At 32.6% G+C, this 19,249-nt stretch overlaps 1 protein-coding gene across 1 annotated transcript in view; it reads right to left on the reverse strand.

Moving 5' to 3' along the window:
- The window catches only part of LOC130646901 (probable E3 ubiquitin-protein ligase HERC4), a 56,335-nt gene that overhangs the window by 10,070 nt on the left and 27,016 nt on the right, over positions 1–19,249 (reverse strand). Inside the window, exons 3-7 of the mRNA XM_057452560.1 lie at positions 15,798–15,951; positions 15,472–15,551; positions 14,791–14,980; positions 293–324; positions 105–196 (exon numbers count right to left, since the gene is read on the reverse strand). Coding sequence (XP_057308543.1) covers positions 105–196; positions 293–324; positions 14,791–14,980; positions 15,472–15,551; positions 15,798–15,951 — 548 coding nt within the window. The remainder of the gene's footprint in view (positions 1–104; positions 197–292; positions 325–14,790; positions 14,981–15,471; positions 15,552–15,797; positions 15,952–19,249) is intronic.

Here is a 19,249-nt window from a genome sequence, read left to right on the forward strand (position 1 = left end):
AAGCTTTAAAGTTGTGTAACATGGGTGTTTCCTGTTTAAAAGATTACAAACCTCCTTGTTATAACTAATCGTGAATTTCAACGTAAAAACTACAAACTACATACCGCGGCGAGTACAACTGTATGGTGTTCACCAAGAGCTACATGGCGAACACTTTCATCACAAAGCAGTTGCACTTTTGTTGGTGAAAGTCTCGCTAACACGAAAAAATGGTAACTACTATCAAAATCACATAAGAAAAAAACGAAAGAAGATATTAAATAATAATGAAAGATAATAAAATGATAGATACCTTTATTATCTCCCAAGCCCAATTGACCAGAGCTGAAAAGTGGAATAACATTGAGTGAAATAGCACTGAGAAACTGACAAATGAAATGCAGTTAACGGTTTTTTATCACGTTATTAGGAATAAACTTTGTATTTATAAAGGATTGAGTATTGCTATCTAAACACAACAGATCAAAATGGTGCTCGTTATGGATGCTCACATATAGTAATATTCAGCCACTCATATATACATTAATATGATAACATATATGATAATATGATAACATATATGATAACATATATGATAACATATATGATAACATATATGATAACATATATGATAACATATATGATAACTATATAATAACATATATGATAACATATATGATAACATATATGATAACATATATGATAACATATATGATAACATATATGATAACATATATAATAACATATATGATAACATATATGTTAACAAATATGATAACATATATGATAACATATATGATAACATATATGATAACATATATAATAACATATATAATAACATATATGATAACATATATGATAACATATATAATAACATATATTATTATTATTATTATTATTAAAAGACTATATTCTGGCATATCCATATACAAATATACATAGCTCTTCATCCAGAAAATTTTAAACAAGGAGATTAATAAAATTTAAAATATATGTATATATATACATTATGCTTACACTAAAAGAAATTTCTAATATATATTAAAAAAAATACTAATGATAATATTGTTAAAAGAAACGGACGAGAAAACAAAAACAAAAACAAAAGATATATATGATAACATATATGATAACAAATATGATAACATATATAATAACATATATGATAACATATATGATAACATATATAATAACATATATGATAACATATATGATAACATATATGATAACATATATGATAACATATATAATAACATATATGATAACATATATAATAACATATATGATAACATATATAATAACATATATGATAACATATATAATAACATATATGATAACATATATGATAACAAATATGATAACATATATAATAACATATATGATAACATATATGATAACATATATGATATCATATATGATAACATATATAATAACATATATGATAACAAATATGATAACATATATAATAACATATATGATAACATATATGATAACATATATGATAACATATATGATAACATATATGATAACATATATGATAACATATATGATAACATATATGATAACAAATATGATAACATATATGATAACATATATGATAACATATATGATAACATATATGATAACATATATGATAACATATATGATAACATATATGATAACATATATGATAACATATATGATAACATATATGATAACATATATGATAACATATATGATAACATATATGATAACATATATAATAACATATATGATAACATATATGATAACATATATGATAACATATATGATAACATATATGATAACATATATGATAACATATATGATAACATATATGATAACATATATGATAACATACATGATAACAAATGATGACATATATGATAACTAATGATGACATATATGATGAAAATTATGTGAATGATATGCATGATATGCGATACGATACGATACGATATATATGATGCATGCACGATATATATGATTGTGTAAATGATATATATAATGTGTGAATGATATATATAATGTGTGAATGATATATATGATTGTGTGAATGATATATTCTTCTCTACCGACAAACGAGTGAAATTTTACTTATTTTTTAATTCTACAGTGCAAAAAGCTTATATTTTTTGCTGATCTATATAATAATACGCCAGTTCCGTGTGTCTGTGACAGGCAAAGTTGATATCGTCATTTTCCTATGATGTTGCCGAAAAAATCTTTGATGTTACTGAAAAAAATATGTCTGTTTTGTTAGCAGGTTTACTTTGTTTACATCACGTGATGAAAACGCTCAATTTGATTTGCTGAAATAAATTTAACGGCTAACTTTCCAAAAATGGTGTCCCTCGACACCGAAAGAAACACAAAAGAAAGGTCCCTTCGTCTTGAAAAAAGTGCAAAAGTGATTCAGACTCTAAGTACTCTAAGTAAAGAAGTAGAAGTAGAAAAATAAAGTTGAAAGCCACAAGAAGTTACTTCGGAAGTGAAGAGTGGAGCTAGGAAGTAGTAAAGTAAAGCTAGAAGTAGAAAATGCATGCTAGAGTTTCAAGTGGATTGGAAAAAGTAAGAACTTTGATATATTTAGACGTTCCGTTTTTATGTCGCTGAAGCTGCGTGTTACTTTTTTTATGTAGTACACTTAAAATTGTCAAGCAAAATAGCATTCTCAAAAAAAATCCATTGAAGCTCCAAATTCTTAAAGTTTTCACCGCGTTTTTTTTAAAAATAAAAAAGCTAGCCATATTTGTTTACAATTTTTTTGCATAATTAATGTGTCCCCTGGTGCGTAACTAAGGTATTTGTCCTAAAATTCAAAATGCTACATAAAGCTGTTAGCTGGCTAACAAACTAATTTGCTGGACAAACGGAAAACTTTGGTTTGTTTTACATTACTATTGTTTCTCTTTATAATGTCTTTTACTAAGCATGAATAGCTAGCTATAGGACCCAGTTAAGTCTCCCCAGTTGAAGTATATTTAACTGGGTGTCTTAGCTACTGTTATCTGATAGCTAATGTTAGCTTTAAGGCTCCCATCCCAAGCTTAGCTAGCTCCAACCTATCTCATCTTTTTTGAACACGAATTATGATGAAATAAGCTAGCTACAAAATCTTTCTTGAACTTTTAGGATGGTGTGACTCATTGTTATGCCCATAGAGTATAATTTTTTCACATTACCTGTGAACTTTACAAAAGGGACCACAATATGACAAGTGAAACAAATTTTATAGAATTTAAAGTGTGTGTTAAGTTATTTTTATTGTTTTGTTTCTGTCATCCCGTTAAACTTTTGTCAGCCTACATGTAATATGCCAGGTTTTTTTACAGGTTTTTTTACATGTGATTGGAAATTTACGTGTGTTTATGATGACTTTGGGTTAAAAAAATTATGAGAGGATGGTATGATTAAGTCAGTTTATAATTGTTTGTGTTGCAAAATGCTGTTTTTTAAAATTTTGTGTAAATTTTTGTGGAAATAAACCACATGCAATATATACTGAAAGAACAAATTTTTATAGAATCAGACTTCACTGTAAGCTGTTGTATAATCTGATGTCTTTATATTTCGTAATATAAACTATTGTTGGGGAGAACTAACTGTATGTGATGTCATTTTTGGTGGAAGAAAATTCCATGGTTTCACATTTTTGTTTTTTTTGAGAATTAAAATTTTGTAGGGATATATAAATGTTTGCTGATGATAAAAAAATACTTAATGTTCTGACTGAAACTGTTTTTATTTTTTATATTTTGTAATCTAACGGGAGAGGACTGTATACACTGAAATGACTTTTATATTATAACCTTTTTGTGGAAGATTAATGGGTATTGGCAATATATGATATGCTGAATGAAATTATTTTTGTTGATTTAGATGTGTTTCTCAAAAACCAATCTGTTTTACATTTTGTGTACACTTTTGTTTACGAACCGTATACAATGTTTCCAAAATAATGAGCTTTTTTATTCAAGTTTATTCTTTGCTTATTGATTTTTCGACATTTAGGTTCAAAATTGTTGGTAAAGGGCAGTATGGATCATCATACTGCAAAAGAAAAAATTTTGTCTTCTTAACTGCTTGTTTTTTACATTTTGTGTAAACTTTTTGTGGGAGAGGATAGTATGCAACTGAAATGACTGATTTTTGCAGATTTAAATTTGATGTTTTCCAAACTATAGATTTTCATATTTTCGTAGGAGCTTTTAAGGGAAAGACGATATTTAAAATGTGTAACTCTTGTAGGCCAACTTTTTGATATTTCAGAATAAAATACTGAATAATCACTCAAAATAATCACTTATAAGATGTACATATTTAAGACGCGTTATTTCTGACATTGTTATTATCCGTGTTGTGACTGTCAGTGTTGTAACTGTCGGTGTTCTTACTGTCGGTTTTGTGAGTATTGGTGTTGTGAGTGTCGATGTTGTGAGTGTCGTTGTTGTAACTTTTTATCAACTAGATTTTGCACCTTGCATGCTGTTCTTTATTATTTTGTGTAAGATTTGTGTGGAGGATTTAATGCGATTTGACATTTGATAATTGGTGTAAAACTTTCAGAACATTTTTTTTTTGTAAATGCATTGCTGGCGTCAGCAAAACATCTAAAGCAACCTATTTTTTCATTGGCCTTTTGGCTAAGTGGATTTTTCCACGGGCCTTATCGACTAGTCTATATAATAATACGCCTGTTCCGTGTCTCTGTGACAGGCAAAGTGGATGTCTTCATTTTCCTTTGATATTGCCGAAAAATGCATGTCTAATATGGTAAATATTCAGACATTACGGCGCGACGTCAATAACACCACTTTAACGTCAATATCCTATATTAAATTAATGAAGCCATTACAGTGCACCTAAAACTTTGAGGCTAAATAACTTAGAAACGAGTTAGTGACGTCAATGATTTTTCACCGCGTGGGTAACTAGGGACCACCTTGGACCAATTTGGGTAAGTTTCCCAAACCTGGGTCCCCGAATCCGTTTTGGAATGGACGGGTTGATGACGTCATCAAAAAATCTTCAAACCCTAATATCTCTGCAACCGTTTGTCAAAGATATATGATCCTATGCATTTTCTTGATCATCGTTTCAAGGTCTATACGATGAAGGTAACAGGGATATAAATTTCTGAAAATTTTTTTTTGCGTTTTAACGGGCCATTGCTGACGTCAGCAAAATTTTAAAACCCTTTTATGTCTTTTGTTGTTCGTAGAAAAGTTATGATCCTATATTATTTTGATCAGCGTTTCAACCTCTACACGTCACAGGCAACGAATAAACTAAATTTCGCCAATTTTTTTTTTTTTTGGATTTGCAATGCTGACGACAGCAAACCAACATTTTCAATGTCCTATTGCCTAAGTGGATTTCTCCACGGGTCTTTATCGACTAGTCTATATAATAATACGCCAGTTCCGTGTGTCTGTGACAGGCAAAGTGGATGTGTTCATTTTTCTTTGATGTTGCCGAAAAATGCATGTCTATTACGTTAAATTTTCTGACGTTACGGCGCGACGTCAATAACACTACTTTAACGACAATATGCTATATTAAATTGATGAAGCCATTACAGTGCACTTTAAAACTTTGAGGCCAAATAACTTGGAAACGAGGTGGTGACGTCAATGATTTTTCACCGCGTGGGTAACTACGGACCACCTAGGACCAATTTGGGAAATTTTCTCAAACCTGGGTCCCCGAATCCGTTTCGGAATGGACGGGTTGATGACGTCATCAAAAATCATTTAAACCACGATATCTCCGTAACCGTTTATCACAGATACATGATCCTATACATTTTCTTGATCAGCGTTTCAAGATCTATACGATGAAGGCAACAGGCATACACATTTCTAAAAAAAATTGTGTTCTGACAGGTCTCTGCTGACGTCAGCAAAATTTAAATGACGGTTGTTTTTCTCTGTTATCCTGCCTAAGTGGATTTTTCCACGGGCCTTATCGACACATTACTTTTACACATTACTTTTAAGTATGGTCAACGAAATAATGATATTTGGTCAACGAAATTGTTGAGCCATCCAAGAGAATCTGGTCTGTGTTTTACAGGCATTTGTTTAAAGGTTAGTTGCTTAAAACACGCACATACCTCGTCAGGAATCCCGATATCCCGATATCGATATCTGAGAAATAAATTGAAAGATAATTATAAATATTTATGTAAATCCTGATTATAAATTTTATTATAGAATTGTGATACTTTGCAAAGAGAAAAAAGGAGAATTTGGCCTGCCAAACTAGTACACACTTCAATTGTATTTTGAAGCCTTTCTTTTTGCGCCGTAGCCTTTTTTTTGTAAACAAATTTTGAGTAATGAGCACGAAGCCGTACAGGATAACTGTATATTTCTTATAGGTAAATTTCTTATAGGTAAACCATAGTCGTTATATAATCTAACCGCACCCCTGGGTCTATTTTATAAAAACTATAAATGCAATAACTTTTGAATGTTGTTATGGCATGCTCTTAGACTAATGTTATGGAATGGGTATTAAAGCTTGTTTTGTATTAGTTACAATTTCTAAGTTAAAGAGTTTAGGCTTGTTAAAGGAGGCCGACAAAATGTTATGAAAAAAAAAAGATTTTGACCAAATAATAAAGAAATTCTTTATTAAAAAAATGGAATCAAAGGCTGTGCACAAAATACAAAAAATTCAGAGCAACTGAAAATGTTTTAGGTTAAAGTTTAGTTAAGCTCTACCCAACACATTTTGATCCAATGACCCGGTTTAACGAGAGTTAATCCCCTGCACAATACACCAGACATAATTTATTGTAAATATTAGTTTTGTGCCACAAAGACAATCCTGTGAAAAATGATACTTCACCTCTGTTAGAGCTAAAAATTTGGTGATATAAGTATTCACTTAAAAAAATTTATGCTTTGATTGGAATAAAAACACATGCTGGACATTTTGACACAATATGCTGCCATTGCTAAAGCTGTTTACCCGTGATTAAAATGATGTTAAAATGATTAACGTGATTAAAATAAAGTAAATCTATTCGTCGGAAGTTTCCCTTGACGACGAAAGCGGAAGGAAGTAGGTTTTTTGCTACATGCATTTACAAATATCAAAGAAATACATAATTTATATGTTGTAACACGTTCTCTATTTTGGTTTAAGCGTGAAAAAAAGTTAAAAGTGCAGTTAGAGATACTTCAGAGATACTTCATCAAAATAATCAAGTTATAGCTAGCTTAGCTATATACATTTTTAAAAGCAGTTTTTAGTAAGTAACCTATCTAGGTTTTCTATAATTTTATAATATAGCTGGCTAGCTAACCAGTTGATAATTTCCTTTGTCTTTTTGTCAAGTATAAAGACGAAACGACGGAGGTTAGTGACAACAGTATAAAAAGTGAGCAATTTTAAATTTATCTTTAGCTAAACTTTTTAAACTTTTTAAGGATAATGATACTAATTGTGCAAGAAATTGACAAAACAAACCTATTCTTCAAACCCTTATAAACAAAATGTTCTTGCTCAATGCTTGGTTTTTTTGGAGAATACATTCATTTGTTTATTACAAGGAAATGTTTCCCAAATTGCAGTACAATATTTGGAAATAGCTACTCGGCAAAGTTTAACTGTTTTCTTATTTTATTTTTTAGAATTTGTGGTAACTAGGTTGTGTATTTTTCTCCAATGTCAAACCCGTTAGAAAGTAGTAATAACACTAACAACCCTGTACGTGGTTTTAGGCTTTTTAATAATGCTGGTAGGTTTGTCTTGCAACGCCTTGGAAATAATCAGAGGTTAGTAGGTCTCATTATGGGCCAAATGCCAGCTCAACATGTTGAACTGGCACATGAGGTGCAGTTAAATCTCATACCACGTGCATCAATTAATGATGATGTGTCTTTAGCTAGACGTAGATTTGAACAACGTGTTGCATGTTTGCGTTGTACTGAAACTGTTGACCAAGTCAACAGCAGGCGTCATAGTGATGCTGTAAGGCAGGCAGCAGTTAGTTATGCTGAAAGTAACGAGCAAGCTGCCAATAGGCGTGCTCAAGATGCTGAAAGTCAAGCTGCTGCACGTCGTTTAAAAAATACTGATCACGCTGTGAATAGACGTGCTCGAGATGCTGAAAGGCAATCTGCTGCACGTCGTTTAGAAATTACTGATCACGCAGCCAATAGACGTGCTCGAGATGCTGAAAGGCAAGCTGCTGCACGACAAAGGCAGGATTTCGAGCAGGTTGCAAATAGAAGACAGGCAAATGCACAACGACATCTTGCTGTTCGTGCTCGCAGAAATGCCCCATATTTTAATGTTGCACGTCAACATGTATTGTCTAATGTTTATTATTTAGGTATTATGGGCAAAAATTGTGAGTATTGTCAAGCTGTAAAGTTTAAAAATGAAGATTGTTTCAAATGCTGTCATAACGGCAAAGTCGCACTTGATAATTCGTCTCCTTACCCTGAGCAGCTAAGGCAACTGTTAGCAAATAGTGATACTGCTCAGGCACGGAATTTTCAAGCCAATATACTTTAGTATAATAGTGCAGTTTCGTTTGCTTCATTTGGAGCACATCTTCGTCCTTCCCCTGGCCGTGGACCACCATACTTTCGTATCTGCGGTCAAATATGGCATCGTGTTGGGGACCTTCACCCTCCTGAGGGCCAAACTCCTGTTTTTAACCAACTTTATATTTATGAAGCAGGTAGAGCACTTAAGGTTACTGTAAAGGAAACAATTTTTTTTTTAGGTTTTTTGCAAAAAATTCATGACATACAGAAAAACAAATCTCTTTCCAATGACATATTTTATATTCTATGAAAATATTTGGAACATCCCTTTTTTCTGGAAAAAGCCTTTTTAGAGGTGTTATATCCTTCACACCTTTGAAAAAATATGTGCAAAATGAGTTGAGCATATTTTTTGTAAACATTATGCATAATATGGAACTCCCGTATAAAAATATGCATAATAATATTTTTTAGATGGTTTACTTTCACTATCGAATTAAAAAAAAATCAAAGTTAAGGAGTATGCATATAAGCTGCCTCCTGTAAACCTGACTTCTGTCTATTAATAATTCTGAGCGCGTTCACGCATATTCAGCATAAAGAAAAAGTTCGCACTTCTATCATCTTTCTGCATACTCAGTTCACACATTTTTATAACACCTACGAAAATGTTTAAAAACAAATATCTCGTTAGTAAATTTTCGCCTACATGCCTTTCGTTTGTGGTCTCCTTTTCCGAAAGCTTCCCATTGGCTCATTGAAATTTTCGGTAATGAAAAGCTGTATAAATTATGCACAAAAGGTTCCCGGATTTTTTTGTATAAATTACTGATTAGCGAACTATGACGACAGAAAGAAAAAAATATGCATTTTTTTGAATGATTATATATAATTACAAATAATTTCATAACAACGTTATTAGAAAAAAACCCGGCAACCTTTTTGAATTTAATTCGTGCTGAATATAATGGTGCGAAAACGGGAAGTCTGCGACCACGCGTTCGGAAAAAGAAGCCATTTTAAAACGTACGGTGAAAAAAAATTGGTGTGTGTTTATTTCATTATATTTTCTTTTTGGAAAATTACCATGTCACGAAAATAACACCATCAAAAAAGTCTTTCATCAAGCATTCAGAAACAAAAAAATATAACAGTATTGATAAATTATAAGGGTTTTTCTGAGACTACTCATCAAGTGAGTTTTTTCCTTTACAGTAACCTTAATGAAAAAATGGCACGTCCTGAAAATAATGGCTGTAGAGAAGACGTGATGCAAACTGTTCAAGATGTAATGAACAGTGTTAGCCCCTTTTCTGCTGCATACAGGTACATGGCTGAAGTGGAAGCTGATGAAATAGTTCGGGCAGCAGCTGAAAACCGTGTCCCATCAGAAGTACGCATGTGCATGAGAGTTGGCAGTGATCGAGGGCAACACAACTTGCCACATCATGACGAAGTAGCCGCAGTTTTTGTTGGCCAAGATGGAGCTCCTCCTGGAAACAGGGATATTGTTACCTACCTACGTGGAGGCAATTTGCAAAATATTTCTACGTTATCTGCAAATTTAGAACCAATGGTTTATCCTAACAACTCAAATGACATTCGTGCGAATCAAACAAACCTGCGTGTTGACAGTTATGAAAGTTTAGCTGACCACTTGAATGCACGAGCTGAAGAGCGAGGCCTTAAACCCGGACGTATTGTTGTCCTTCCTTCAAGTTTTCAAGGAAGTCCACGTGCCATGGTTTAAAACTATCAAGATGCTATGGCTGTCATTGGTAAATATGGAAAACCAGATTTTTTTCTGACTTTTACCTGCAATCCAAAATGGCGCGTGATTACAGAACATTTGTTTGTAGGCCGACATGCACATGATCGCCCTAATTTAGTTTCTCGAGTTTTTAAATTGAAACTACATGAACTCCTAAAAGATGTTACTGAAAGGGGTGTTTTAGGTAAAACTGTATCACATGTTTATGTTATAGAATTTCAAAAGAGGGGTTTACCTCATTGTCATTTGTTACTTTATTTAGACCCCAATGATAAACTTCGGGATGCAGATGACATAGACAGGGTTATTTCAGCGGAAATTCCTAATCAACAGGAACAACCTGAGCTGTTTGAAATTATTCGGTCGTGTATGATTCATAGACCATGTGGCTATCTGAATCCTAATTCCAGGTGTATGGAGGATTGTTTGCACAAAATACTTCCCAAAAAAAAATTTGTGTCTACCGTTGCTGGCGTTGATGGATATCCATTGTATAGATGTCGTAATAATGGAATACATATCAATGTCAATAATGTTGACGTAGATTGCACATATAAACTCGGAGGCTTGCATGTCTGTTTAATCTGTTAAATACCTTTATAATATATTTATAAAGGTCATGATTATGCCAACACTGAGATCAATGAACATATTAATCACGATGAGGTACAGACGTTTTTAGACACTAGGTATGTCAGTGCACCAGAAGCAGTATGGCGTCGTTTTGAAATTAAAATGCATGAGCAATCTCATGTTGTCCATACACTTACAGTGCACTTGCCTAATAACCATATTGTTTACTTTCAGCAAGGCCAGGCTGAAGAAGCTGTGTTCAGGGCTGCAAACCAAACCACAAAATTAACATCTTGGTTTGTGCTAGATGGAGAGAATCATAATGCTCGCCAATATTTGTTTCCAGGCATTCCTCTTCATTTCGTTTTCAATAATGCCAGGAAAGTTTGGACACCCAGGCAAAACTTTAATTTTAAAATTGTCTCCAGAATGTATAGTGTGAGTCCTCGCGCAGGTGAGCTCTTTTATTTACGTACGCTATTATTGCATACGCGTGGTGTAAAATCTTATGAAGATTTAAGAACTGTGGATGGTAATGTGGCTGAAACATTTCGTGAAACCTGTTTATTGCGTGGACTCCTGCAAGATGATACTGAATGGAACAATACTTTGCAGGAAGCTGCCAACTTTCAGATGCCTCGACAATTTAGACAATTTAGACAACTGTTTACTTATCCACTGTGGGAATTTCTTCTTCGCCAAATGAATGAGGATCAGTCTGAGTACAGGGTACTTCAAGGTATTCATTCTGTACTAAGACAATTATAAATAAATAAAAATTATAATTAAATTTTAAATAAATCTCTGATTTTAATCTTCCAAATTTAGATGAAATACCTCCAGCTGAAAACATTGACGTAGCTGTGGAGGCTGAAATAGCTTCTCAACTGAGGGCTCAGCTTACTTAAGAACAGACAGCACTGGCTGATGCAGTTATAGAGGCTGTTGTGAATGTTGCAAACAATACGGCCCAAAATAACTGTTTGTTTTATTTAGAAGGTGCTGGTGGCAGTGGTAAAACCTTCACTTATAATTACCTTATTTCTGAACTTTCAGGTAAAGGCTTTCAAGTTGGAACTGCTGCATTTACTGGTATAGCAGCAACTCTTTTGAAAAACGGTACCACCATACATAAACTGTTTCGATTACCAGTTCCTATTTTAGAAAACAGTACATGCAGCATAACTCCAGTGTCTGCTTATGTTTCAGAGCTACGAGAAAAAAATCAATTTCTACTTGATGAATCTTCCATGATTCCTAAGCATGCTTTCCATGCAATAGATCGTCTTCTTAAAGACATTTGCAATAATGAATTTCCATTTGGAGGTAAAGTTGTTCTTTGAGGTGGTGATATTCCACAGTTATTGTCTGTTGTCAGAAAAGGAAGACCAATTGAGATTGTTGACATGTGCTTAAAAAGTTCTCCTCAATGGCACTTGGTAACAGAATTTAAATTAACTCGCAGCATGAGAACGAGACCAAGAGAACAAGAATTTGCTGCATGGCTACTGCAACTTGGGAAAGGTGTTTTACCTATTCGAGAACAACCACCATTCTAAGGTGCAATTGAGGTGCCATCTAATTGTGTGTTGCAACAAAACAATGTATTGTTGATGCTTTGTTTAGGGATTTTCCCCCAGAAAATATGGCATCATCTGTAATACTAACACCTACAAATGATGATTAACTTATCATTAATGATCAGGTGTTGGCGTTGTTGCCAGGTAAAGAAAAAATTTATTTCAGTGCAGATGATGTTGTTTGTGATGATGAAGAGGAACGGAATCAATATCCGGTAGAATTTTTAAATAGTATCACACCCTAGGTATGCCTCCTCATTGTCTTAAATTAAAATCTGGTGCTATCGTTATGTTAAGAAACATAAACATAAATAAAGGCTTATGTAATGGCACTCACCTAATTGTAAGACATCTTCACAACAATTGTGTGGATGCTGAATTACTTACTGACAATGCTATTGGTGATCGGGTACTTATTCCAAGGTTGCAACTTGCACCTTCAGATACAGGTATGCTTTTTGTTTTGTGTCGCACACAGCTTCCACTAAGGCTCTTTTATGCTATGACAAACAAGGCACAAGGTCAATCTTTTGAGGTTGGTATATTGTTGCGCATGCCATGTTATTCTCATGGCCAGTTATATGTTGCTTTTTCTAGAGCAAGAGCGTTTAAAGATGTTAAAGTTAGCATTATCCCTACCTTCAAACAAGGATGCATTGATGGGAAATGGTATACTCCAAATGTGGTTTATCGCCAAATTCTGAATTGAGAATATTTTTCTTACCATTTAAATCAGAGCATGTATATATTACATTATTCAGCACACTTTTATCGTCTATATGTCCACATGTTATGTACAACCTTGCTGACGTGGACGTTATAGGTGCGTCGTGCTATTGTACACTATTTGTGCGTCTGTCAGTCCTACTGTACAGGGACATGAGAACAGATGTATTAGTGGTTTTTAATTACAATGACATGTCAATGCAGCATAAAAATCATTTGAAGTGTCATTTTACTTGGCTATATGTTGCTCCTTAAATTACGGTATACTTTTAAAATTTTTTTAAAAGAAATGATATTTTGCATATTTTTTTATCTGCCAATTTTTAAAAATTTTATTGAAAAAAATATCAAATCTTGCAATTTTCCGCCCCTATTATCAATAAAATTGAAACCTATCAATTCCACCTGTGCATTGTAAACACGAAGCTTATACTCTTCTGATACAATGTTGGCAACATATGACCAAATCTATAGTATTTTTTTCTAAACATTATAATGTTTAACGTTTTTTAAGACTCACATAAAAATACTCCATGTATTTTTTTCCGGCATTATTGAATTTAAGAGTAGTAGATTTTTTTATTTCATAGTTTTGTTTTTGACTTTTGGTTTATAGTTAATCTTTTTTGCCTTGATTGAGGAGTTTCACCAAGTTTGCATATTTTTACTTTTCAGTTTTGTGATTGTAAGTATTTCATCTTTAGTTTTCTTAAGTTTTTTGTCATATTATCTATTTATGTTTTTCTAACAGTTGCGTTTTTTTCTTTTTAGGTGAAGCACAAAGTCCCATGGCTTGCCTTCCCGTGGCGTGCTTAGTTACGTGAATTATTTCTATCCTAAAAGAAATAATTCACAAACTAAAAGTCAGTTTTTATAAAAGTTACAACCTTAATCCCAGTTCCCACTTATTTATTTATTTGTTTAATAAATTAATTGTAATTGTAAATTTGTTTGTTATTTTGTTAATTTTGTAGGTTTAATTATTTATTGTAAATAGGTTAATTCATTTAAATTATTTATGAAATTTTATTTTTTAAATTAGCATAAGTTATCATATTATGTCTATTCATGTTATGTATTCTGACAATAGTTGTACTTAGCCATAATTAATAGTTTAGTCACATTCCACATGAGTTTCAGTTTTCATAGCCACATTTCCTTTATACGTCAGCAAAATTTTCAAGCCCTTATATCTCATTAGCCACTTATCAAAAGCACATAATCATATACATTTTCTTGGTCAGCAGTGTAAGCTCTACACAATAGAAGCAACGTGAAATCAAGGTTCTAAATTTTTTTTGAGGATGGGTTGCTGACGTCATCAAAATTCAAAATTTTATCCTGCCTCAGTGGATTTTTCCACAGGTTTTATCGACTAGTAGAATAAAATAAAAAGGTGATAAAGTTCTAACTTAAATTTAAAATATATAATGCAAATAAAAATAAAGGAGCAAAACAGAAGTGTACACATAAGCACAACAAACACATGCTTTTCAATGTTGTACACCGTGATGTGAAGCTGCTGACCGAAAAGACTCAGTTATATCATATGTACGATTACTTACATTATTGATTATAAATGGGATGAGTTACACATCATATGACTTTAAAACCATAAATATCGACAAATAGAAGTATTACAGAAACAACATACTTATTACAGCCCCAAGCAAACAGTGAACCAGATATAGTTAGTGACATTGTATGGCATCCACCAGCAACTACTTGAATTACAGGACAATTTAACAGAGATTGCACGATAGTAGGTGAGGTATTCTTGTCACCCTTAACCCCTGTTCCAAGTTGTCCAAACTCATTACCACCCCACGAGAAAATAACACCACCTAGAAGAACACATTAATTTCTCGTTACTGTGGAACAGATTGTTTGAACAATCTTCATAATCTAACATAGCTTGATTTTTCGTAATATAATGTTCTAGCAAAAATTATGAATCACTTTTAAAAAGCATGTGTAACTATCATTTTGTATATTCCTGATATAGTTATTCGAATTATATTATATTTCAATTCAAAAAATCACTTTGCAAAATTGGAAGTATTACAGGGGCAATTAAAAAAATAATGTATTTATTTTAAACTAAAACACAGAAGAACAACAATAGAAGGTTGTGCCAATCGAACTTCGTGTTTTTGCTTGGCTTCAAGGGGCTAAAACTGACGTACTTAAAGTTTTCAGTTTTAAATAACTCCTTGGGAACTCACAGTACTCTCTAAAGCCCCCAGTTACGCAAAATAAATTATTAATTGGAGCCTAACAAACTGAATTGCTAAGTTCTAGTTAATAACAGGGTTGTAAAAGCATGTTCATCTACCTGAGCTTAATGCCACTGTATGATGTTTTCCACATGACACTTGAGTGATAAATGTGTTGAAAGGTATATTCTTTACTAGCCTATACATGCAAAAATATTAAACAATCAAAATAAAAAAAAACACTTCGAAAAACACTGTGTCTTTGTGCATGTTGCATCACTTCTTCCATGAAAAAAACAATTCTCTTCTGTAATTTATTAGGATAGATTTGCAACATAAACAACTGATCATCATTCCAATTCCAATCCGTAATATAACAAATTCAGTTTTTTCATTGCCAATAACATTGGTTTTACCATAAACAAATAAAGGAACATTTGAATACCTGGGTACTGATTCTGATTGCTTTTCAGAACCAAGCTGACCTTTACTATTATCACCGAATGTAAACATTTGTCCATCTTCACTAATAATCACACTGTGTGCCTCACCGCAGCTTGCATGTTTAATAAAGTGTGATTCCAACGCTGTAATTTTCTCTAAACAAAGATACAATAACAACGCGCCTTCTTTTCTGCAGCCGAGGTAAAGGTTGCAATTACAATAAAGGTGTATGTAAAAATTCTGACGGTCTAGTGTGGGAACTTTTACCTGCTGAGTTTCTCCCCTGAGATATTCGTTCCTCGTTGTCAAAATTGTTTCATAAGTTTTATAAGTCATCGTAAAAAATACAACTGCTGTAGCAAATTTTATTATCAAGATTTAATAAATTTGTATGTGTGTGGCTCAAAGTGAAGAGGTTGGTCTGAAGGTAAAATATATTCATCACTTGAAAATGTACGATAACCAATATAAAACACACAGAAAATACGAAAATACATATTCTATTATCTTATTTGACAGATTTTTATCACAGGAAAAATACCGCACAATGGTGCAAACTGCAAAATAGAAAAAACAGAAACAAAATTATAACTTAAAAGTTTTGAAAATTTCGTTTTTGAATAGGAAATTTCTATAAAGAAAAAACTGAAAAGTTTAGGAGCTGGACAAAACGTCCCAATTATTAACACCCCATAAAGGCCAGGTTGATCTAACTTTCTATCTTACCACGATTGTTTGCTAGTTTTTTTTTAGTCACTATGTATATATTTGGAACAAATTCTGTGAGACACGCAAATGGTAGCCTAATAGTTGAAAACCATCATGCTGTAGATCCTGTTATTTTCAGGTGTTGTTGGGGTTTCCTTCTTAAGAATTTAAAGGGATAATAGTACCTTTAAGGGCACAGATAATATGTAGTCGAACTGGTACATCTGCAGTGCTTAACAAAATTAAACGGTATGCCGTTTAAGCAGTCAACATTTCATAACTCAGGGCTAATTTTGTTTAAAAAGTGTTTTTATTTTCAAAGCAAATATTTTTAGTGAGTTTTCACTATTGTAATCATTATTTATTCCAGATTGAAGCTTCTTTTGACTACTGAAAGTTGAACTGTCACAATTTCAAAAATACCTGCACAAGGATGTATGTGCCTCATTAGCCCTTCATCAATGGACATGATTTGTAAAGTATAAGGGCAGAAACTTTCGCGGGCATTAACTTTCGCGTGTCAAAAAAACACGAAATATTTGACAAAAACTTTCGCGTTTGGCGATTTTTGAAATAAATTTCGCGGAAAAAACTTTCGAGAATTCAAAATAAGGTTCATATTCGCGTGAAAAAACTTTTGTGAATGGGCAAAATCCAATTCATTAAATCACATCTAAGGTCTTTACCGTAATCAAAAATGTATAAAATATACAAGTTTAGGCTAAGTAAATTTAATTATCTGGCTCTTCCCATTCTGAGTCAGTATCGTTGTCACTTTCTTGAATCTTGCTTCCACATAACGCTTCAAATTCCTCAACTGTGACATCACAAATTGCTAAGAGATGGCTATCATCAGATTGCTCAACATCATTACTCAGCATCGGATCTATATCTTGGAAAGGATCAATCGATGGCATTTTGTTTGAGCCGAACGGAACCAACAGAAGACATAGCGGTTGGAAATCTGTTCAATTTCGTCATGACTTGCCGCCTACAGTCGTTACACCGCAATCCCCTGGCAAAAGGAAGAAAAAGACTGCATCCACAAGCACTACTGTTTCAAATAATCGGGACATCCAAGAAATGCTCGCAGCTCCAAAGAAGGAAAAAAACACCAGGTGTTATTGTAGTTGATGACGATTAAAGTAGAAATAAATCATTACTTTTGAAAATTTCCCCGTTTTTATGATTTTTTTTTATGGTGAAAAAACCTTCGCGTTTTGAAAAATATCCATGATTTTGCGTGAAAAAACTTTCGCGTTTTGATAATTCAGAATTTCCAAAGGCACAAACTTTCGCTAAAAAATGACCAAAAAATGTGGAAAACGCGAAAGTTAATGCCCGCGAAAGTTTCTGCCCTTAAATTAGCTATTATAATTTCCACTGCTGAATTAAATTGTTTTAAACCATTATCCCCAAAGTCAATTCCCTGATTGCTTTTAATGCAATGTGATACACATCATTGCATATTAAATTTTTTTATTTCACTTTCTCACTTAAATATTTTAGGATAATCATTAATTTTTACCATTAGAAAGCCTTTAAATATGGCATAAGGTAGATTACTTTGTTACAAACCAAATTTTAATTAAAAGAAGTTAAATAATCATACACATTATATCATATTTATATGCCTGCTTATATTAGTTGTACATTATAACCACACTTTAGCCACTTTACTAGACGTGATATCGCAAGTATAAGCAATGTACACAGATGACTTAGCCAATTTTTATAGTCTGGCAGAAACATTTCGATGGACACTGCAGAAATAAAACTTTCTTAAGTCCATTTTTGTCCTGTGTTTTTTGGAAATATAAAGTTATAAAGTTGTTTTTTTTAAAAAAAATATACACGTAGAATCGAGAGTAACGAAGTAAAGTCGCTTTAAAATTGGATTTAAAACTGTAGTTAGAAGTCAGACTTAAGAAAGTCAAAGTAGTGAAGTTGAAAGTAGATTTGAAAACGGGTGTTAAAAGTTGAGAGTTTGAAGTTAAAGTAGCTACTCAGCTGCAACATATGTTATAATTTTTACCTTAGTATGTCAGTTGGATAAAATGTTAGCTAGCTAGATATAAAGAACATCAACATCTGATTTTATTTTGACTGTATTGTTCAACTTCACTTTGTGTTTACGATTTCAGATGTTCAAGAGGTTCTCGCGTTTTTAGATTGGTTTTTCGTAACGTTTTCATAATTTAACATTTTAATCTCTCAACGCATACTGACTTTACACTGGCTTTAGCTACAATCCTTGCCTAAAGTAGTTTAAGCGAACACAAACATTTACCATAGATAACAGAGAATCTGACATAGACAGAAATACTGTTTTTGTCCCCCTTACCGCCTTTTAACAACATTGAAGGGCATAGCAGTACACTTGTCCCCTTAAAAAAGGCCAGAAATCAATATTGTCTGGGGTGCGGCGCTGAAACTATATGAATAATTTTGAAAAGTGTTTCAACACTTTTGGCAAAGATTGTTGCTAGCTAAAAGCTACATATGAGCACAATGTGGCAAGTAAAATTAACTCTACTTAATTTAAATATTTATTTATTTACAATATTCTTTTTTTCTTCTTCTTTAAACGTTGTCCCACCGTATAAATTTGTGTTTCGGTAATGTCTAACCAGAGTAACCCAGAAACCATGTATGTTGATTGTGGCATTTTAATAATACTGGGAGATTTGTGTTTTGACATATACCCAGTAACTATTTTCTCTCTAATCCAGTGGATTCCTCCAG

Source organism: Hydractinia symbiolongicarpus, chromosome 6, assembly GCF_029227915.1.
Source record: "Hydractinia symbiolongicarpus strain clone_291-10 chromosome 6, HSymV2.1, whole genome shotgun sequence".
Lineage (NCBI taxonomy): Eukaryota > Metazoa > Cnidaria > Hydrozoa > Anthoathecata > Hydractiniidae > Hydractinia > Hydractinia symbiolongicarpus.